General features: G+C 50.0%; 1 protein-coding gene across 6 annotated transcripts in view; it reads right to left on the reverse strand.

Annotated features, from left to right (window-relative positions):
• Positions 1-1,411: 1,411 nt before the first annotated feature.
• The window catches only part of DAAM1 (dishevelled associated activator of morphogenesis 1), an 80,921-nt gene continuing 59,100 nt past the window's right edge, over positions 1,412-23,232 (reverse strand). For 4 of the 6 annotated variants that reach the window (NM_001322368.2, XM_046941857.1, XM_015287501.4 and 1 more), the window contains 13 exons: positions 22,719-23,027; positions 22,520-22,627; positions 18,441-18,470; positions 17,108-17,211; positions 13,320-13,404; positions 12,496-12,602; positions 10,706-10,794; positions 10,385-10,553; positions 9,991-10,098; positions 7,920-7,980; positions 7,190-7,321; positions 4,615-4,785; positions 1,412-4,145 (listed from right to left, as the gene is read on the reverse strand). In NM_001322368.2, coding sequence (NP_001309297.1) covers positions 3,936-4,145; positions 4,615-4,785; positions 7,190-7,321; positions 7,920-7,980; positions 9,991-10,098; positions 10,385-10,553; positions 10,706-10,794; positions 12,496-12,602; positions 13,320-13,404; positions 17,108-17,211; positions 18,441-18,470; positions 22,520-22,627; positions 22,719-23,027 — 1,683 coding nt within the window. In that variant the 3' untranslated portion in view covers positions 1,412-3,935. The remainder of the gene's footprint in view (positions 4,146-4,614; positions 4,786-7,189; positions 7,322-7,919; positions 7,981-9,990; positions 10,099-10,384; positions 10,554-10,705; positions 10,795-12,495; positions 12,603-13,319; positions 13,405-17,107; positions 17,212-18,440; positions 18,471-22,519; positions 22,628-22,718; positions 23,028-23,232) is intronic. The other 2 variants (XM_046941859.1, XM_015287503.4) reach the window with 1 other exon arrangement.

The following is a 23,232-nucleotide window of genomic DNA, read 5'->3' on the forward strand; positions in this document are numbered from 1 at the left end:
GGAGTGTTTCTAAAGGTACCGTTGGGATGGAGTCTGGCAATTTTGCCATTGAGGCAATCAGATTCATCTAAGTCATAACCTTCATCCCTCCCTAGTACCCAGGTGAGGCTTGGTTCAAAGTGGCTGCTTTGTGTACAGTTTACAAACTACAAACGATCTGTTTGTAAGTGGCAGCCTAAAGGGCTTCAACAGTTGACAATGATCAGCAGAACAGGAGCGAGATCCGACATCTCCACTTCTTTCACACTGGTGTTAGTGTGTGGCTCCAGCAGATGCCAGCAGAGATCTGAGCAGCTAGCACAGCCCTTCTGCTAACAAGCAGCAGAAAAGCTTCTGCTCATGAGATCAAGAGCTCTGTCTGGCACTGGAATCCTCCAGGCATTGGCAGAAACTGAGAATACTTCATTTTATGATCCTCTTGCTTTTATAAACCATGGGAAAGCAGGGAGCTGCAGCCAGGTGAGCCCAGACAGTGTTGTGACAAAGTGTGATTTTGGGGAGGTCATTTGGGGAGATGATGCTCAGCTTGCTGAGTGCAGACCAGGAGGGGGAATGTCCAGCACTGTGGGCATATTCCTGTTTCTTATAAGGGCTGGAGCAGGCCTTGGTTAAGGCAGCAGGGTGAGAGTCACAGATTCATAAAGGTTGGAAAAGACCACTAAACGTCCATCAAGCCTAACCGTCAACCCATCACCCATGCCCTCTAACCACGTCCCACCACTGCTCCTGCACACAGGGAGCTGCCTGTGCTATGAGAAGCAGAACCCTCAGCTCAGTCCTACAGGTTAAAACCCCTCAGTGTGATGGATGCTCACAAAAGCACTCAGTAGATTTCTCTTAAATCCTTCACCAGCCATTCCCTCCCAAACACCCAGGTGGAATTTGCTTACCTGACAGCAACACAGCATTGGGGGAAAAGCACTGGAATAACCAGGTTGCATTTCTCTGTGCTCCCCAACACAGCCATGCACAGAATACTGGGTGATGCGCTGCCCCGAGGCTCACCATCTCCCACGTGGTGGAGGTGCACTTATAGCAGCTGATCACCCACAAAAGCACTCTGAACTCGTTTCTCTCCTGCTCATGCACTGCCCACGTGTGCGTGCCCTGTGCACCAACCTGTTACTCGGGTAGAGCAGCACGCTGCAGGGAAGCCCCACGTCAGCACTTGTGGCTGTCTGATTCTATGATGATGGACAGAATAACAATTATCCCTCTTCCACTGCATCGGAGGAAATTCAAGTGTGCCATTTTTGTCCGCTCCACGTGCAGAGGATGCTGTACGTCTCAGCACAGGGCACAAAGGTGCCCATTTGGCCCCCAAATCCCAAACATCCCATTTTCCTCCCGCCGACAGACACGCGGCGGCTGCTGCGGGTGCTGCGTTGCACAATGACTGGTGGCTCCGCGCTGCACACTCACCGGAATCGCTTTTCTTTATTGCATATTGCCATCTTAGAAAATGTACAGTCTCATGACATTACACAGCATTTCCTGCTAGCTACGACTAATAACATTCTTGCACCTAACACACTACCTTGGTCACTACGAAGCTAATAAAGTCCAAGACATATACTTCAGTTTACAAATTGTTATGGATTTTTTTTTTTCCTTTTTTTGGCATTATTAAAAAAAAAACAAACCAAACCAAACTGTCTTTAAAATACACAGCCAAGAGAAAAGAGTGGCTACTTACACCAGCACCGATCTAAAAGTAGTTTTCGACAATGGCACGTGGAATTACCTGCACACAGCCTTTGCAGTTATTTATATAGAGATCTTTTGTTCTTTTCTGGGAGGGAAAAGAAAAACAAAGACATGGCAAAAACTCAGCCCAACCACGAGGCTGCCGTAAAACCAAACAACAAAAACCAGGTCTGGGAAGGCAGGAGGGAATCTGGCAGGAAAGGACCTGATGTGGCACCGGGGCCCCGCAGGTGGCCGCCCCTTCCCATCCAACTGCTGTGCAGATCCGACGTGAGCAACCATTCCTTAAACCATCAGAGGCCATAGGTTTCTATTTTCAACCTTTTTTTATCTTTTTCTTTTTTTTTGTTTTTAAATCCCACCCCCCCGAAGTCCGTTCCCTCAATTGTATCAGCCCCATTGTTTGCTTTTCTTTTTTTTTTTTTCCAGCCATAAATAAAAAATATAAACAGAGGCACTTTAGTTAAGGAATAGTATTATCAGTACTTTTTTGTCTTTATTTCCCTCTCCTTCTGAAAGCAAAGTGCTCGACTCCACCTATGAACAGAACCCGCAGGTTGCACAGCTGCTTGGATACGAGGTGCTGGACTCTCATTTGGCGCTTACCTGCTTTATGCTACTTGGAAAGTCTTTTTTTTTTTCTTTTTTTTTTTTTTTTAAATCTACAGTGCGTCCAAAGTTGCAATGAAGAAAAGAACAAAATGGTAAAACCACAGCTCTTGACGACTCCGTTCAGAGTGATATTTCACAGCTTTCACACAGCACGCAGACCCGGCGGCCTTCAGGTGCTTAGAACCATATCTTTATACAAATCAGTTTAAACAGCACTTCTGCTATACAGTACATATTGGTAAGTGACATCCCACACCCCATCAGCAATACCAATTCATCTGACCAAGAAGAAAAAAAAACAACCAACCTTAGTTCAAATAGTGTTCGTATGTAGTGCAACAGGGACAAACTCATCTCTCCACAGGAAACAGAACAAACGAACAAATAAAAGATCACAAAAGTATCCGTGGTATCAAAAGGTTTCGTCTCCTTTCCTTATAAAACATACCACAAATAAATAAGAGCAAAAAGTAACAGTCCTCTATATACTCAGCATAATTTAAGAATAGAAATGTTAATGTGTTTACTTTTTATTCTCCAATTTTTTAATTTTCTAAACCTTTAAATTATTACTCCCTGAGAGCTCTGAATTCTTTTTATTCTTTTTTTTTTCTTTTCCTTTTTTCTTTTTTTTCTTTTTTTCTTTTTTCATCCGGACCGACATTTTACAGGTAGTTCTGCTTAAAAATTGGCAAGGACGTGGTAGAACAGCAAAGCATTGCTAACAGACAGCACTTCGTGGCGTCGTTGCTTCTGCGTGCCCATTAAAAGAAAAAACAACAAACCCAAACAGGACAAGAAGGTGGGTGCAGGTTTGGCCTTGGCCCCGCTGCACACCGAGTGACCTTCTGTCCAGACCGACATCTACGGAGGATACAGTTTGTCCCATTGAACAGAAAGCGAGAATAAAAATTACAACACGAAAGTTTATGCCCTTCGTCGCCTCCGAGAACCGACCCTTCCCGTCGCCTTGGGCCAGGAAGCGTTATAAAAGTATAAATACATCTGGGTGCCGCGTGAGCAAGAAGCACACTCGGGTAAACTCTTCCCTTAGCAAGGCAAGAGGAAAAAAAGAGCATTTCCCAAAAACAATGGGAAGAAGAGCATCGCTGGGAGTGCTTGTGGCACCGAGCTTGGGGACCAGCACACAAGTGCATGTTTGGGGAAAAACCATGACAACGAAAAGAACGCATCAAGTTCAGTCCACTAGGTTTTCTCCTCTTTACTCTTTTGTGTTCCAGCAAATGGCCCTGTGCAGCGCCCAGGGTCAGGAGAGCAATGCCGAGCAGCTCTCCATCACCAATGTGGATCATGTCTCTGCGCCCAAGTCCTCTCTTTCTCCATGGACATGACATTGTGCTTGTGCATCGGGAGAGCCACTTGTCAAGGGGACGGAGGGGGGGGATGAGCACCCACAGGACGCACAGCTCCACCCGGCCCGGCCATGCTCATGGCATAACCACACGCGCTCGCCCACGGGGAGAAAGAACGTGCCACTGTTTCGCTTGGAATCACAAGGCAGTATAATGAAAAAAAAATCCTAGCCACTTCAAAAAAAGACCACTAACCGGGTTTCAAAACTCGAGGTTTTCGCCGTAGTCCTTCTGTTTCACTGCTCAGAAGTTAAGCTTGGTGATGGGCCGCTCGCGGCCACTGTCAGCCAGCTGGTTGGCGATGCGCTTGCGGTTGCGCTTCAGCTTGGAGAGGTCCTTGTCAAAGACCTCACCCGAGCGCAGGGCTGAGACAAGGTCGTCGAACTCACCGCCTTCCTCACCGCTCTCCTTCGCCTTCCTCGCCTTGCGCTCCCGTTCCCGCTGCTCCTTCAGCTGGTAGAGGGGAACATCTCACTGTCAGGTAGGCACCCATAGCCTCAAATTGTGAACAACAGCAGCTTCCTACCCCTCACTGAGCAAGCGAGAGCTGGTCAGAGTTACTGGCAGAACCATGGCCCCGGGAAGTGTTGGCCACCCACAGAAAGTCACCCCAAGGATGGGCATGGGGTGAGCAGCCTTTAGGGCTAGGAAGCCTGAGGGCATCTGCTGATGCAGCCAGAGAGCACCAGAAGAGCTGGGAAAGCAAAGCCCAACTCTTTTCCAATGCAGTTACATATCATTTTATATATCTAGTGTCTTAGATGTAAGATCTCACCAACCCCAAGTGATCAGTTTAATAAGCAATCAACAGTGAAAGGCAGGGGGATCTAATTGCAGAAGCACCCTGACTGGCCTACATATGCTTCCCATGCCACCAGGTGTCCCCAGCCAGATGCTGACAGACCTGTGGGTGCCTGCTCACCTGTGCCTCCATGCGTGCCCGGCGCTCCTCCTCCTCCTTCCTTCTCCTCATGTTCTCGTTCTCCTGCTTGGCCTCCGTCACAGCCTGAAGGAACTGATCGAAGATACCGAAGAACTCATCGGGCTGCATTTTGTCTGTGTCTTCTCCAAAGTGTTTCACAGCCTTGGAAAACTGGAAGAGAAGCACAGAATTGTAAGGGTTGGAAGAAACCTCTAGAAATCATCCAGTCCAACCCCCTGCTAATGCAGGTTCCATACAGTAAGTTCCAAAAGAAAGCATCCACATGCGCCTTGAACATCTTCAGAGAAGGAGACTCCACAACCCACAACCAATCTGGGCAGCTTCTTCAAGCGCTTCGCCACTCTCTCAAAGTGAAAAAGTTTTTTGCCATGCTCACATGGAACTTTGTAGCTCTTTGGAGAGAGCAGACAGGAGGCTGTCAGGCTATGGGGACACCGTGCTGGTGAGACCCCAGTGGAAAGCCTTAGGCCTGATGGAGCGGCCGTGGTGGAGAACAGAGTTAACAGCAGGGCTTTGATTAGCCAGGCCTTGGCTTAAACATGACATAAATTATCTGCCATCTGATTTTCTGAGCATTAGCTGCCCTGTAAGCCTTCCAGGAGAGGTCCCATAGCCCCCTCTCCCAAAACACCCCACCAACCCTTTGCACCTCTGGCTCTGCTCAGCCTCCAGCTCGACTTCATTAACCAAGCAGTAGTAAAAACAAGGAAGCAAAATATTGTGGGACTGATGACTGAAGACATAAAACTAATAGTAAACACGGCAGGGGAAGGGAAACTCGCACTTTTAAGTTTTCTTTGAAGTATTTTTGGGGTATTATTTATCATTGCCACATGCTCTGCTATTGAAACCAAATGTGTTGGTGAGACTTCTAAAAGATGTTTCTGCCCGGGCTCAAGCACAGCACTGGGTAGGGAAATGGGAAGTTTTCCGGTCTTCTGTGCTATTTGTACACCATTAGTGTGAGTGAGTCCAATAAGGCTGTAGCAAAGGTCAGGACAGGACACCCACTCTCTGCCGATGCATCCTGGTCCCCAAGGAGCCACAGGATTTATTAGTTGCTTTGATTCTGCTCTGTGGAGTGAGAGGAACGTTTTTAAAGCCTGCCAATATGATTAAGTCTTATTTTCTGGTGTGTCTCAGCCTCTTCAAAAGACATTTAGGGCACTTTTCTTTCTTGGTTTATTTATGAGACTTAGCATTTCAGGATGCAGGGGAGGATCTGAAAGGTGCCACTGTATCAATTGAAACCATCGAGGTTATTCTTGTTGATTTTCATTATGATACTGATGTTTCTGCCACCTTTCAGGAGATTGAGGTGGGAGAAAAGGCTAAAAATGTTATCTTCACAGTTTATAAGATAATTATATTTCTGCTTTTCTAAGAGAAAAAGGTAACATGATTTGAACACGTGCTTAAAAATTGAAGAGCTTGTGCACTTTCCCTAGCCTATCCTATCCAATAACCATGGGAAGCATTTGCTTCAAAGTAAGTTTTAATGGGTTGTGAGGACTACAATGAGAGCTCCTCCAGATCCAGCTGTGGGCACATCACTGTCTCCACAGTCTGCACTCACTGCAGGCAAGATCTGCCTGATTAGTACTGAGAGTTTCAAAGGTTTAGGCATGGCTTCAGGAGGCCAGTGGTCACTCATAACGCCCCAGCACAGGTGGATGGACTGGAGGACAGTGTTAGATTGACAGCAGTATAACCAGGGAGAAGGAGGTGGTGGCACTTGGTAACTTCAGCCTTTGGAGAGGTAGCTTATGCAATGGGATAAGGATAGGACCTCTGTGTGTTTGATTCTGATCTGAACTATCTCCTTGCCAGTTCAGTTAAGATGAAGGTCAAGTCACAGAGGAGATACTGGAAGATAGTTCTGGCAAGATATGGAAACCAGCTGTATGTGTCTTTCCTGAAAGAAGGGAAGCAAAGAGTGCTTGGGTATCACAGACGTCAGCCAACGGCTACTGATTTGCTCAGATTTAAGCCAGCCTGTTGGGAAGAGAGGACGATAACACAAGAAGTCATGTGGCTGTTGGTGGCTGCAGAGCACTCATTAAGGCACTGCTCTGGGGAAACTGAGCTTTTTAAGCAGCATCTCTAAGCAGGTCTGAAGTTGGCTTCAATCTCTGTCCCCTCCTCTGATGGACACAACTCTCCCAAGGCTAGCCCCTACCTTGCCCTTCCAACAGACAGACAGGTATCTCAAGGTATTGCAGACCATGTCTCATGTTTGTTAGCCTGACCTGTGATCCTGTGGCGCATTGGGTTATGGAACAGGAATAAAGCCCTGGGGACAGGCATGGATGTGCCATCCATCCATCCACCCACTCTGAATAAACCACAAGGAGCAGCGCAGAGCATTCCTCATGTCAGGGTCTCGGCAGGACACTCACCCTACATCACATATGTGTGATCTCTTGGGGGCTATTTGAGATGTCAGCTCACACAGCACATGCTCTGGGAAGGTCAGGGCTGTTCCTCCTCTGCAGGCAGGAGGAGGGAATGAAACACTGCCCAGATCAGATCTCAAGGGCATCGGTGACCTTACCAGTTCTTTTGCTTCTGCCAGAAGATCTTCAACATCTGAGAAGCTGAAGCTGGCTAGTGTGATGAACTGGCTGACAACAGACACAAACTTGTCTCCTGTTTGCTGAACTTGAGACTTCTGGAAGTCCAGCTCCTTTGGGAAAACAAAAACAAAAACATAAATCTAGCCAGGCCCTGGCTGATGAGGGACACAAACATCACTGGTCTCTGTCAGTGCTGCCGGGTGTGTGCCCATGTCAGTGCTGCACTGCACCACTGCTCCCTCCTGCAATGCATGAGACCTTGGATTACCCCATTTTATGATATCGTGGCCACGCTATGCTTTTGAGATGAAATCCTCTGGGAAAGATGCTGAAAGCAGCAATGAGCAAGACAGAGAGTCCTTAAGGATACCTTAACTTCTTCACCACTCCAGATGAACTGTCCAGCCGGAGCCCCTGTCCTCTAAGGTTTTACAGCCACAGAACATTACAGGTCCTGCTCCATGGGCACTACACTTAGCTTCCCCTGGTGTGTCAGATATAAACCATGCATGTGCCCAACCAACGTACAGTAGCTTCAGTGCCCCAACAGCCCTAGGGGGACAGGGACATGTGCAGGACAGGAAGGGAAGATCTCCAGGAAATATAGTAAGGTAGCTTTGCTGGGAGGTCCCTTGCCACCATCCCTGCAGAGGGATGCCCTGGTGCTGGGAGCCAGGCTGGACCATATTTGATTTAAATAATACTTACAGTCTCCACCGCTCTGAGGCCGCTCCTCAGTGTGTTTACTTCTTTCTCCAGCTCAGTCATGCTGTTGGAAATGGCAGGATGTCATTTTTCAACTTCTCCAGCATGTTTTCCAGCTCTCCCACCAACACAACCGTGCTTTTCCACTGAACAGACCCCAGTGCTGCCCACACCGCCTCCTGAAGGTTGGTGTGTATTGAACAGCAAATCGTCCTGACAGCCTCTAAGCTAAGGCAGCTGCCTATCAGAAAGTGGCTGCAGCTGCTTGCTTGAAAGCAGAGCACTTCTGTGTGCTTGTAATCAAAGGGAATGTGCTAAAAATCCCAGGGCAGGCAGCGGTGGGTGGAGGAAGGGGCACTCCTTATCCCTGTCCTTGGTGACGGTAAGGCTGCTGTCCCTGCCTGCTTCCAGGTCTCTGTATCAGCAGAAGATAACTGTCCCATTGCACGGTGGACAGTTTTTGGGGGAACCATGATGAGGTGAATTCCACACAAAGCATCCTTCCCACCCTATGGGCTGGAGCAGCACTCCTTAACAGCAAAGCTTTCCTAAGGGGAGACAACCCAAATATAGAGAAACAAAAACAAATGATCACGGCTGGCGCTGAGGCTGTTTACACAAGGCTTGAGTCTCCAGCGTGCCGAGATTCAGCACTTACGGGTTTCTCCCATACAGCTGATCAGGAGCTTTCTCACAAAGACTCGATGACCACAGGCTTGATGCCTTTCCAGGGGTGCCTTCCCTATGTCATGGGGCAAGCGTTCCTGGCAGGTCTAAGTCTGGGAAAATGAAGTTCTGGGAGCCCCGTGCTCCAGCAGTTCATTAGTAGTGGTGGGGCTGACATAGGCGGCAATTTTCCTTCACAGCTGCAGGGCTGGGGGGAATTTAGGGTTTTCCAGAGATTTAGAAACTTCTTGGTTTTGCTCTAGATTGGACCGAACCCAAACATTACATGTGGTGTCCAGTTTAGCACAAAACTGATAAAGTTCAGGGAAAAAAGCCTCTCTGTAGACGCTTTCTTTCCCACACGTGTATCTGTACAACAGCTGCAGAGCATGAGAAAGAAGCCTGCAGGCAGCAGGCAGGGAGCGATGCCTGCATCACAGCAGCCACCCACTCCTTGCCCAGGTGTTCGGCCCAACCCCTGCAAAAGAAACTTATTCTGTGCTTTAAATACGAGGATGCTCACCACCCAAAATGCTTTGGACGTTCTTCTATAGGGAATCCACCCTTAAGAGCACTGAAACTTAAAGAGACCTGCGAGCTCCATGTGTATTTGTTGTCTCATCTCTAAAAAGGGGCAGTTTAAGGCCCTCTCTATGTCCATGGATTATATAGGCGAATGCTCTCAGCCACACGAGCGCTGCTCGCAGAAATGTATAATCTCTGACTCCCTGTCACAGGCTCAGATCCCCACAGCAGCACAGCACATAAGCTCCTGCTCAACTTTAAGACCAAAATAGAGCCCCATTGATTTCAGAGGGACTTAAGCGCATACTTGAGGGCTTTGCAGAGCAACAGCAGATTCCTCGTGCACTTAACGCTAAGCACGTGCTTAAGGGCTTTGCTGGACGGGGCCTCTCCAGATTGCAGCAGCCCACTCCATGAGCCTGCAGGGTCCCCAAGTGCATTATAGGCATCAAAAGCTCCATGCTGGTGGCAGAAGGAGTGCTGGACCCAGAGGGCACCGAGCCCCTCCAGCCGGTGCCCCACACAGCAAAGCCTCCGCGCTGCACCCAGATAAAGAGCTGCCTTTTATCTGCAGCCACACTGCAACCGCTTCCTACCAGATTACTTGACGTACCATTAGAAATTAATTAAATGCTTCTGCGGTGAGATAACAGCAGGAAACGGCTGCTGTAAGAAGCTCTCCTCCCTCGCAGCCAGAGGCTCACCACCCTTTGGCTGCAGGGGCTGGGATTTAAAGCCACAAGGTGATGCCTGCTGCAACACTGACTTTATTCTTCTGTCCCCATGGGTGCCGGACCATGAGAGTGCGATGCAGAAAGGCAGGCCAAAGCAAGAGGAGATACAACCCCACAGCTCCGTGTAACCCACCCTAATCCCTGCTTACTTGACTTTGGCTGCCTGTGGGATGTCTCTCAGCTCCTCATGCAGGCGGAGGACTTTGGGATATTTCTTTTCAACAATAGTGATGAGATAGTGCAGAAGAGTAATGTTCCTAGGAGAAAGGAACAGCTAGGTTAGCGTGGTCCTCCACATCAGCCATGACCGCCATTGAGTAGCTCAGAAAGGAATGCCCCCACTCATCTCCATGCTGACTACAGCTCAGTTCCCTCTAAACCTTCTGTGACCCGGGATGCTTGTATCACGGGATGTGCCAGGCAGGAGGTATGGGACCACTATCACCCACCCGTGTGCTTGGAGCAGTGCTAACAACCTCTCAATTCCTCCAGCACCGCCGGAGACCATAGAAACTACTAAGGAAGAGGGCAGGGGATGCTCACTTGTCAATGCTGGACTTTGTGTCCGCGATCTTGTTCAGGCTGGAGATCTTAAACCCGAAGGCGTTTCCCCTCTGTCCTTTGTTCATGTAGTTCCCGAAGGCCAGGACCACCTCCAGCAGCTGCTGCAGGCTGCTGCTCTGCAGCACCGCCTTGGAGCCTGCACGGATGGCTGCAAGGAGAGAGGTGCGGGATGTCACCTGCAAGCCACAGCACCTGCATCGGTCCCCTGCCCTGCAGTGCTCTCATGGCCAGAACGTGGCCACCAGCTCCCTCCATCCCTGCCATCTCCACCAGAAGCAGTCAGCGGATGCAGTCACTTGCCTTCCACCTTGGGTTTGACTTCTGCAACTCTCTCTGCAAACTTCTTCTTGAAGTAGAGGGACTGCAGCCTTTGCTGATAATGGTTTATCCTGCCAGAAAAAAAAAAGGAGAGGTGCAGGCTGAGCTTTGCTTGCTCCAGGCAGAGCTCTGCTGCCCAGCTGTTCACAGCCGGGCTTACAAAGCACGCCTGAGCCACGGTGATTAAAAAGTAATGACTGCATTTCCCCTGGAACCTATGTTGGTTGGAAAAAAAAATGACAACTGAAGCTACAGCCATCACTGGGCAGATCCTGATGGGTTCTTAAGCACATGTGTAAGCTATCCTGAACACAGAAGGTTCAACAAGTGCATTTTTGCACTCTATTGCTATGAATACTCAGTTCATTTATGACCACTCCTGAGCAGAGATGTTGATGAGATCTGTGCTCCCAGCGGCTTTGCAGTGAGCTGTGGCTGGAGGCAGACACATCAGCTACCAGTGCTAATGAGACCTGACCTTCACATGCTCCAAGTGACAGTGTCCCCCTGGACCTGGGCAGCACAGCCATCAGTACATCCCAACCCAGCCCTTTCCTGAGCAATTTAGGGGATGGCTCTGCCAATGTCAGTTGTGTTTAGACTAAACAAGATCTCACTTGTACGCAAATGGCAGCCTGATTTGAGTCACTTGGACCAGGACCCATGGGAGATGTGCTCACAGCCAAGGCCACAGGGTAGGCTGACGTACTGATCAGAGGCGACAAAGACATCACACTTGGTCACAGACCGCAGGGCAAATTAAACAGCTACGCAGGAAATCAAGGAAAATATCTGCATCAGCACATTGTGCTTCCAAAAGATGAAGGCAAAGGAGCAATATTTTAGCAGGAGAAAGACAGGTAACCTGCAAGAGGAAGGCTAATTCCATCTTTCAGCCCCGAGGGCTTGGTTCTGAACTTCACAGCTCTGTCCTGTCTGCCTTTGACACTCAGCAACCCCACAGTGCATTGCCGTGGTGTTCGTTAGTGCACTTCTCAGGGAGAACAGGAGCGTTTCTATTTTTGATCTGCTGGAATGAAGTCGTATCACAAAACTCTCTGACTTTTCAAACCAGTGACTTGCTCGAAGTTCAGCTAAGAAATTCCTCAGAGAAAATTTCCAAGAGCTCCATACTCAGTTGGACTTAAATAACGAGCTTCAAGATTTTAAACGAGAACCCCTGGAGGATGTGCATGCAAAAGATAAGGTTATTCGTCCCTCAAGACCTGTAAGGCATAAATGATTGCTGCCAGGATCAGGAAGAAATGGCATTTCCTCTCTGTCTCATATATTCTCAGGAGCCTTGGGGATGAGTCATTCCTGAAGGTGATGAGTGGAACTTATCTATACAGCAGGGCAAAATTTACATCTATCAGTCTTCAGTATTCATTAGGATATATTAGTGCAGAGGGGAAAGGAGCATTGCAGTGGCACTGTTATCATTCAAGCAGCACTTCCCACCTGGACCATGATGCAGACAATGGACCCTTCTGCACAGTTGTGCCAGACTGAGCTTTTCTTCCCCAGGCAAGAGGGGAAGTGCATTGGGAGATGCTCAGTGAGACTCATCTCCCCATCCCCTGCTCTGTCTGCTGCTGCTTTCTGGGATGCACAGCTCTGATCTGGAGCATGCAGCATCATGAGTGATCCGTACGGACAGGAGCACCTTGCTTGCCCTCCCATCCATCTACCCTCACGTTTCTTGATGTGAAAAACAGCAAGCGGGGCACATTGCCCATCCAGGCTCCAGGACATCCCACGGGTCAGCCCACCTGCTCATTTCAAAGAGAAACCGGTCAGCCTTGGCCATGCGATCCAGTTCATGCTTATGTTCTTCCAGCAGGTCAATGTCACCCTTTTCTGGAACAAACTTCAGGAGCTAAGGGGAAGCACAATTGTAGACGTGAGATCCATGCACAGTTCTGAAGTTTTTCATGAACAAAGCAGTGATTTGGTCACTTGAATCTCCTGCCTTTTCAATCTGTATGGTGACCTATGAAATAAGTGCATTCCAGCTGTCCCTTTGTCCTTCCTCCCTCTGCCACATCACATTGGCATCTCTCACTTCTGCCCTGCCACCACTCTGACTTTACAACAGATATGCTAAGTCTACATCAAGGTTTCCACATCAGATCTGCCAAGCTAGATATGAGAGGCTCTCACTGCAACTCCCCATTAGTGAAGGCAGAAAGTTTGGACAGGTGAATAAAATGCTTCTAAAGGCACCTAGAGGGGGTGAAAAGCTGAATTCCTTTTTTCGAGGACTGCACAAATGCTCAGAAAGCTTTTGAAAATAACCCCCATCAAACACAACCTTCAATCTTTGGCCACCAAATGGGTCAGCATGGGGTCCCAGGACAGACCCGGGTACCAGCACATAACAGAGAGGCCATTCTGCCCTCTGTGCTGATGCTACAACCTAGCTGCCTGCATTCCTGGTTCTCCAACTACCCTTCAGATGGTTCTCAATATGAAGCTGGCAAATAATTTGGGGCCCAACATGTGTCTCAGAGCCACAGCTCGACCCCAAACACTATGTATGGCCGCAGTATAAGGCATGACGCCAACCAGGAGGAGTGCAGGATGCAATGCCCACCTGCTCCAACATGTCTTTCGGGAGGTCCTCCTGCTCATCCATCGTCAAAATGGCTCGTTTGATCTCCTCATTTGAGAGCTTCAGCCTAGGGGAAAGAGGAAGAAGGAGGATTAATTGCATCCATGCAATGGGACAGATTGAGGAGTGTGTCCTCAGCCACCCATCAGCATGGCCAGGTTCATGTGGTCCCTCCCAACCTCTTTCACAGGAGCCTCCATCCTGACATTGCTTGGGTAGCAGACGAAGATCTTAGAGCCAGCTTTTGGAACACAAAGCTGAACAGCAAAGGTGCAGGACCCTTTAGACTAGTGAGAGCTTGGCTTAGCTTGAGACCTTATGTTCAAGACTGGAAATGAAGGATTACCTTCACTGAGACAGGTGGAAGAGCAGTGGCAAGTAAACTTCTGTTCCTTAAGAGCTCAGATTTCTCAGCCTGGTCCTCCCTCATCTCTTGCCCCAGTATCCAGTACTTGAGAAAATCTCAGTAGAGAGGTTTGTTAAAAGAGGAGTGAGCTAAAATCTCACCAGAACCAGAGAAGAAAGCACAAAGACTGTACTGAGCAGTGGCCAGGATAATTGGTAGGGTCACAGCACAAGCAGAATAGATCCAGGATGATGGATCCCTATGCTGCTTGCAGAGATAAGCAGCCGTGTCCTGGGGACACCCTACCTGTCACATAAGATCAGAAATAGTGCAGCCAGCAGGAGCAGGAGGCGATGGTCCCTCTGTACCCTGCAATAGTGAGGCTGCACCTCGAGTGCTGTGTTCAGTGTTGGGCCCTTCACTATAAGAAAGACATTGAGGCCCTGGAGTGTGTCCAGAGAAGGGCAATGAAGCTGTGAGGGGTCAGGAGCACAAGTCTTACAGTGAGTGGCCGAGAGAACTGGGATTGCTCAGTCTGGAGGAGGCTCAGGGGAGACCTTATTACTCTCTACAACTCCCTGAAAGGAGGTGGTGGCGAGGTGGGGGTCAGCCTTTGCTCCCAGGTAACAGCAATAGTACGAGAGGTGATGGCCTCAAGTTGCATCAGGGGATGTTCAGGTTGGATGTTAGGAAACATTTCTTCTCAGAAAGAGTGGTGATGCAGTGGCACAGCTGCCCAGGGAGGTGGTGGGATCACCACCATGGTTCCAGAACCATGGAGATGTGGCACCGAGGGATATGGGCAGTGGGCATGGTGGGGATGGGCTGGGTTTGGACTTGAGGATCTTGGAGGTCTTTTCCAACCTGAATGATTCTGATTCTATAAGATGGCAGTGGCCTGGAAGGACAAGATCTCTGATGCTGGGTATGAAGACTACACCCAAGCAGCCGTGCTAAGCTTGAGGCCACCAGCAAGTGTCACATCAGCCCCCACCCAGTAAAAACTGGACACTTGCTGATTTGAGACACTTGGAGGATCCCTGGGTGGAAGAAACGCTCCCAGGAGAAGGCAGTTGGTGGGCAGTTACCTCTCACACAGCGCACAGCGGAAGCTCCACTGTGACTGCCTCTGGGTGTGTGCTGAACGGCGAGCGTGCCTTTTAAAGCCCTGCTCATTAAAAGCAAACCTAATAATAAAATAGAGATGCACAATAAAAGGGCTGAACAAACTTTTCTCAGAAATCATCAAAACACCACGCCAAGAACAAGAGGCTGCTTCAGGATCGGCAGAGAGCAATCACAGGGCGCCAGAAGAGAACAGCTTCTCAGACAATGTGATGGGAAAGGGGCCAGGGAAAGCTAGAAGCTTATCTATAACCACAATAATTATCATTGTTGGCAGCAGCTGTCGAACGCGAGCCCTCTGAGAGGAACGGGGTCACGGTGCTTGCTGTCACAGGGATTTAAGGCCAGCAGCTCGGCGATGCAAAGTGACAGCCTGCCAGCCCGGGCTTGCTTGCGTGGCTTTTGTAGGGTCCGGGGAAGGATGCAATAAGTGTGAAGGGGAAAAACAAATTCTGCCTGGAAGGGGACGCGCCCTCCTGAAAAGCCACATTCATTTGAGAAAAATGCTCGCCACCACCTCGCTGGAGAGAGGAATCAAACGAGCCATTCACCGCCAGCACGCTCAGAAAGGGATGGAGCAAAGCCCTGATTTGCATCTTGCAGAAGGCAGCACGCTAAAAATACACACATGTACACCCGGAGCAAAGGCAAAGGCAGGGCTTCGCTGAGCAAGATGCAGCAATGCACCGGCATCGGCACTGCTGGAGCGTTCTTAAAAAAAGAGGAAATGTTAAAAATATTCTTGTGCTGCATGACAAGCTGAAGGAAAATTCAGTGATCTCACTGTGCAGTAATTTCTCCCAAAGCAAGGAAAGCGGGCAAAAAAATAAATCTACAGAGAGAGATAAAGTATCTCACTGGCCGTAATCTTTCCACGCTGCAAGCCAGACAATAGCTGTTTAGCTTACAAATGTCTGGGTTAAACAAGGGGCCATGCCTGCAGGTCCTTTCACATGTGAAAGTCGGCTCGCTTCTACAACACCCAGCCTTCCGCAGCAGCAGCAGAGCACAGATCTGCTGCTCTGTCTTGCTCACAGGGCTCGCTAGAGGGTTTGCTGGAGATGCAGGGGCTGAGCTGAGCCTGCAGAGGTCCCTGGGTGCAGGCAGCACAGGGTGGACCCCACAGCATCTCCAGGGCTGCAGCTCACGCTGGGTTGGTGCCTCCTCTGGGGCAGGAAAGAGCCCAGGTGGGTGCAAACTGCTAGAGGAGAGCAGGTCTAGATCTGCTGACAGTCAGGGCTCACTCCTCCTTGGCATGTTATATATTTATGTTGCTAAATATACCAGTGCTTAGAAATCACGACGCTGGGAAAAATCACACAGCCCCACACCCCACTTGCTGGTCTTTTAGGGAGGGACCCAAAGGGCAGGGCAGACAGGCAGTGCTCATTCCTGTTGGATTAATTATGACAACTTATTTCCAGCCATCGCTAGAAGAGAAAGACTGGCTGGTGATGGGATATAAAGACCTTTACTCAGAGAGGCATCTCCAACACCCCTGTAGTTAAATGCTTGAGTAGCTCCCCTTCATGCCAAAGGGGCTGTTTGTGTGTTTGTGTGCACAAACATCTTGCTGAATTAACCTGAACCTGCTCTGACTGCATGCAATGCAGGGAAGCAACCCAGGCGGTGCCCTGGTCCTGCTGCTTTGCTCTCTAGCAGATTGCTGATGCGGATGCACTCATCCACAAGCTGCTCTAAGCTCCACTTTCGCTGTAATCCCTGTTATTCTGACTACTACTGCATTTGAGGAAATAAGGAAATCCCTAGAAGCAATGCAGAGCAGAAACCAGGCACCGTTCCCCACGCGGAGGTTTTGTTTGCAGACACTAGCCTGCAGCGTGCCCGGGAAGGAAGCCACGTGGGCTGCCCATAGTGGCCCTGCTGCCCTGCAGTCGGACAAGGCAGGATTTGGGCAATGCACCCACAAACCCACCCTACTCACTGCACTGCTTGGGGAGGCTGGCCCTTGGTGCCACAAAAGCAGAACAGCAGCTCGGTGCAGCAGTGACCATTTTTAATGGAGTTGGATTTTACTGCTGTTGGATCTTTTTTTTTTCTCCAGAGTGCAAAGACCCCGTTTAGCCACCAAAGAGCACACAAAACCCGAGCTGAAGAAGAGAAAAGGTGATATCAAGCCCCCCTTGGGGCTATGCATCCCATTTAGAGCATCTCCCTGTCCCACGTCACCCTGCGATGGAAGGTGTAAGGCTACAGCTTACAGGGTGCAGGTGCCCCCCAGGGTGAGCAGCACCCCCAGGCTGGGGCATGACACCCCTGGCCTCCCCAGCAGCCGTACCTGGACAGAAGGATGTTGCAGTTCTGAGCTCTCCGGCCATCTATGACTGAGAGCTCCTTAACTTTGTGCCGGGAACTCAACGTGTCGTCAATAGCATCTTCCTTCTGCAAAAAGAATAGGGAGAAAAAAGAAAAAAGCATGGAGAAAAGCCATGGAGAAGGCATTTAGTACTCTCAGCACATACCACTGCAATGCACAGCGGGCCCCCATTAATCAGGAGTGTCACCACGGGTTACGGGCAAAACCCATAGCCTGCAACTGAAATACAGTAAGTCACTTCATAAACCAGAACGGGCTTTGAAGCCACTGGTTAGAAATGTAAATATTTTCTCAGACAGGGAAGATTTAAGAATCTGCAAACGCAAAAGCGCTGCTGAATAAATAAAGCAGGGCTTTCTTAGCATACATATTTGTGATACTTCGTTCAGTCCTCACATGAAATACTTCATTATGGGTGGCTGCACACAGTCATGATTGCTGTTGTCCTGTTCTCCAGCCATTTGCAGCTGCCCTTCACGCACCAGTCCCAACAGCAAATCCACCAGCAAAAGCTACCAGACTTCCAAATGCAACCTGCAGCATTTGAGGCTCTTTCAGGGCAATGCTTCCAGAACAAGGGGTTTGAAAGCACGAATCCCTGTGGCACGAGCACCCAAATCTCCTCAGCAGCCGTTACCTTCCAATGAACGGCAACGCACAGTGCTGTGGCTGCACACGGACGGGCAGATAAAGGTAACAGTGATCTCACAGGGGTTGCCCGAGGAGCTCAGGTTGAGCACAGTTTTAATTGACCACGTGACATGTTTTAGTAAGGTTAAGAAATTAAAACCTGGCTATTCAACCCTGCTGGGAGGAACATAACCCAGAGCTGCAAGGTCCCACGTGCTGCAGATGAGCACTGAATGTTTCAGAGATAGAACAACCACTCTAAGGGTAGAAAAGAAGCAAAGAAGGCCCCACTTTTTACTCTTTTTCTTGCATGAATTAAAAGAACACCTATAAGGAATGGGAAACTGCTGGGATAAGTGGTGCAGAACTCTGCTGAGCTCCTCCTGTAGGTACAAGCTTGTTTATCTCAATCTTTAACGGAGCCTCCAGGCAGGTTCTGCCAGCAATCCTCGGCTTCCCTGCATAAAGGTGAAGCTGGATGGGGCTCTGAGCACCTGATGGAGCTGTAGGTGTCACTGTTCATGGCTATGGACCAGATGGCCTTTAAAGGTCCCCTCTAACTCCAGTGATTCCATGACTCTATGATACTACTGCAACCCACGGCGTGCGTCCCTGTGTCCCCAGCCCTGCCCTCACCGCTCCGACACTGCAGATGCTCACTTACCTGCCGGGAGTTACTGCTCACAAAGAAGTCCTACAGCCATAGCAGAAGCATGGAAAAAGGCAGTAAAAACACATGCAATTCAGTGATCTCAGCAAAACCCAAAGGAATCAAAGCACGGTCAAGGGAAGGGCGTCACACAGTGGGGTGGGCAGAAAGGGGGAAAGCGCTCGGGGTCGGCCAGTGCCAAAAAAGGGAGGGTGGGAGAGCGGTGGGGATGAAGGGATGCAGAGGAGGAGGAGGAGGAGGGAAGGAAGGGGGGATGCTGCACGGATGGGTCACACCAAGGTGCTTTGGCGCTAGGATGCTATGGACACGCAGGGGACCCTGCCAAGCCCTGCCACCAACGCCGGCCCCACGCAGCACCGCTCAGCCCGCCGCGCCAGGGAAGAAAATTGCTGGTTTTTGTGAATCTGAGAGGATGAAATGTCACCACGACTGCCAGGAAAAACAGGGCTTTCAAGTGGAAATAACGAGATTCTCATCCCGGAGCAAATCTTGCCGCAGCAAAACTTTACCATTCTCCATGGCAACACGTTTCCCCCTGACTTGTCCTCCTGCAGGGATGCTCCCCCGGTGCCCAGCCTGCACTTCGCCCTTCCCAGGACCCCGCAGCCCTGCTCAGCAGGCTGGAAGCACGTGCAGCAAAGCCGCTACCATGAGACCACACACACACACACAGGGGACTTTTCCCTCCTTGTTTGCTGGGCTGCGTCCTTTTTTTCTATGAGTGTGTTTTGCTGGTTTTTATTTTGGCTTGGCTCGAGGTCCAGCAGCACTGTGATGGGGAGGGAGACTGTAAAGGTGCAGAAGTAGTTTGTTGTGTGTTGGGTGTTGTTGTTTCCCTTAAAAAAAGAAGGCACGCAGTGGCCAGAGGTCAGCCGGAGGGAGGGAGGCTCCAAATGCAGTTCATTTACATGAGCTCTTCCTCCCACCCCTCCGCTCGGAGGTGACGCAGATTTTCCCTTGACCAGCTGCCAGCACTTTATCAGCCCAGGAACCGTGTGTGGGTTTGGTTTGGTGGGAGAATGGGAAATGGCTCTGCTGACGACACAGAACATCCCAGGTTTGGCCACGGGTGCCTGGCAGGGGGTTGAGCCCGAGCCTGAGCCCTCTCTCCCCGTGGCTTACAGTATGCAAATGGTTCCCAGCAAAGGTTCAAGACATACAACAACAACGTGTGAAGCTTTCCTAGAGCGTGGAAAAATAAGGCTGCGGCCCAGAAGCAGAACAGAACGTGCCAGGAGACAAGGAAACATCAGCCAAGAAAAGAAGGAACCAACCCTTTGCTGAGCATCCCAGCCACTCAGCGGAGGTGCCAGGGCTTCCTTCGGCAGCGGCTTTGCAAGGAAAGGGGGACCGACAGCCCTAAATAAAGATACCCAAGCTGCTATTGCTGTATTTCAGAGAGATGTGATGAAAAATGCAGCCCTATGATTGAGCCAGACCTGAGGCTGCTGCCAAGGCAGAATTGGGACTCCACGGATCAGCAGAGGTGGTGAAGGTGTTTGACACAACGATTTGCGATGGCCCTGTGTGTTTTCCTTCTGTATCTAGCAAGGTTGGTAAGTGCTGATACACAGTCCTAGGGGCAGGGGACGTTTCCAGTCCTCCACAATAGGAGGATGCATTCAAGGAGATGCTTACAACTAAGAATGTAATTAAGTCTGTGTGCTACTCAGATGGGGATTTGCAGGCACTACAGCAACACAAGCAGCCAAATCTCATCTGTAACAGAGCCACCTCACCTACAATAAAGGGTAAGGGATGTCCCTGCCTCACAAGTAACTCCAAAGTTGCCTCCAACCCACGGGGGCATCTACTGCACCTGGCAACAACACTCCTCAGCATGAAGAGATGAGCAAATCCTGATGCCCCAAGCCCCACAGATGTCATATCTCAGGAGAAATGGCCATTGAGTATGTGACTTTCAGCAAAGGGCTCAAGACAGGGAATGTGGAGGAGAAATCCCTGCTGTGAGCTATCAGGACATTAGTTTTTATCATCCTCCCCCAAAAGGACAGGCAGTTCTCACTGCACTTACTGGCCAGAGTGATGAGGCACACTCACAGCTCCTGTCCATAGAATCACAGAATGCCCTGGGTTGGAAAAGACCTTAAAGTTCATACAGTTCTGACCCCTTACCATGGGCTGGTTGCCCCCCACCAGATAGACTGAGCTGCCCAGGGCCCCATCCATGGCCTTGGGCACCTCCAGGGATGGAGGCACTCACAGCTCCCTGGGCAACCAATTTCAGTGCCAACCAGCAGAGACGCTCCAGACACCAAAACTTTGTAGTGGTGGCAAAAAGTAAGGAGTATTTACAATTTTTGGCCACCTCCTTACTGTCACCATTCCAGAGTACACAACCCAGTAAGAGAAGAATGAAACTGCCTCAGAGAGCTGCATTTTTCATCTCAACAGCACAGCTTTGCATGCTCAGGAGGTGCTGGAGTGAACAAGACCCTGTCTTGTGGGGGACTTCCATGGGCCCCACCTGCCCCATGAGCACCCTGGGGACTCACAGGTGGGTGAGGACATGTGTTTGGTACCAGGGACATTGTCACAGAGCTTCACTTGCACCAGGCAGTGATACCTAGAGGCTTTATTTGGCCACAATGAGTTTATGTGTCATGCTCCCATGGATGGGACTGGCAGCAGCCCAGCTGGATTCCAGCCACAGCAGCACCTCACAGGTAACACTTCCCCTCCTCTTTCCCTATCTCCCTTCCAGATGCTCTCATGTATGGGAACACCTTCTGCCAGTCCTACCTTATCTCTGGCTCCCATGTTCAGCTCCTTTTCAGTGCTTATCCCATCTGGGACACAAACCCATGTCACAGCTCTCCCTGCAGCATCTCCTCCTCCTTGCTGAGCCCAAACTAAGCAGCCACCTCACTCAGCAGGATCTCAGTCACGCCAAATAACGTTCAGATTTCTGCCGGGCAGTAATTAGCAGCACATCAGGTGACTCTCTGACTCTGGCCAAAGGGCAAACCATCCACTGCCACGCTAGGTTTCTATTCTCACTTCCTCTGAACTTCCATCTCATCTTTTCCACCTTCAGGAGGCACTGGTCAAGCTCCAAAAATGTGGGGAGCAAGAGCCAGCACTGTATCACCTATTCCCAAAGCACACCAGGGCAGCACCTACTCGTGGTCTGTTACTCTTGATATTTGTTCTGCTCTAATCCACCCTGCTCTTGCCCTCCATTAGCCTCCAGAAGAGATTAAGCTCTCACACTATCTAAGGAGATTACGTTTGGGTCTGCTCCTTCCCAGCCTCATCCCTGTGTCTGAGCCTGGCCGCAGCAGGACAGCCTGGCCTCTCCTGCCCACCCTGCAGCCAGGTGAGCATAACATTTTCAGCCTCTCCCTCACTTTTTCTCTTGCATTTCTGAAAAACCTCATAGCTTGCCAGCACTAATGCTCCTGCCGGGGGTGAGAGAAGTGTCTTATTTTCTTCATGTGCTTTGATGCCTTTCAAACTGGGGCCATATTGCTTGAGAAGGAGATTAAAAAGCAGAGACTTTTGTCTGCATTGTCATTCTTTTGGTTTGGGACTTGCATTTTGTTCAAAGCTCACATACTGCTCTGGGCTCACTACAAAAATAAAAGAAGAGATCCACCCATGGTAGATGTGGGTAAAGCTTAGTCCTTCTTGGCCAGAGAGGGATATAAATTTTCCACCCAATACAGAGACATGAAGCAGTGGCTGCTAAGAGAGATCCAAAAACACTACCCAACTGTGGCCACATCTTGGGGCTATTTTCATACATTCCCTGTCATTTTTGTTTGTTTTGTGATCCATCATCATGACACAGGCATGCCCGTGCCATGGCACACGCGGTCAGGTACATGGGCAGGGGTGAAGTCAGTCACATCTAGCTGAAGCTACCATTTCAAGGCGAAGGCACCAGCAGGCAAATGAGAGGATAAACCAGATCGAGTCCATCTGGCAAACAAAGCACTAGAATGAAATAATGGCAGGAGGAGTGTTCTGAGACCACATGTGACACCAAGTAACTTCATAATCACGGCGTCTGTCCCAGATGCCTGTGCACAGCCCCGGCCGCACATTACCTGCTGTCTTTGGTAGGCAGAGAATGTCCTTTCCAGGTCTTCGAGATCCAGGATTTTAAACACTTTTGCATCATCTATATCGGTCCACACAGTGCCTGCCAGCTTGTTCTGAAAGACAGAAGGAGCACTGCACATTGGAGTGTCCTACTGCAGAGCAACATGGCCCTCTGAAAGTGCAAATGAAGAGCCTCTGGCTTACCTCAGGCAGCTTGGACCAGTTGAAGGACTTGAGGGCATTTGTCGGCTGTGGGATGCTCTTCTTCTTGAGGGCAAAGCCCAGTGGTGCTCCTGGAGGGGGCATCACCCCATCCAGGGGTGGGGGACCAGGAGGTGGCGGGGGGCCACCTGGAGGAGGTGGGGGTGGCGGTGGCGGTGGGGGACATCCCCCTGGGGGTGGGGGTGGAGGTGGAGGGGGAAGGAGGGATCCTGGAGCTGGAGAAGGTAAAGGGCCACCAGGAGCTCCTGGTGGCAAAGGAGGTCCTCCAGGGCCGGCAGCACAGATCGCCCTCTGAGAGAGAAAGAGAGGAGGGACTGGTCACACAAAGGGAGGGTACCATCCAAAAAACACCTTTGTTTTTGGCCAAAATTTAAGCAGCAAAAGGAGTACACAGAGGCTTCAGCACTCTTGACTGAGGTCAAATGCAGATAAAGAGATGAGATGCCCCATCCCCAGGGATGGTCATCTTGGTGGCCCTACGAACAAGCACCTTTCT

Source organism: Gallus gallus, chromosome 5 (assembly GCF_016699485.2).
Source record: "Gallus gallus isolate bGalGal1 chromosome 5, bGalGal1.mat.broiler.GRCg7b, whole genome shotgun sequence".
NCBI classification, from domain to species: domain Eukaryota; kingdom Metazoa; phylum Chordata; class Aves; order Galliformes; family Phasianidae; genus Gallus; species Gallus gallus.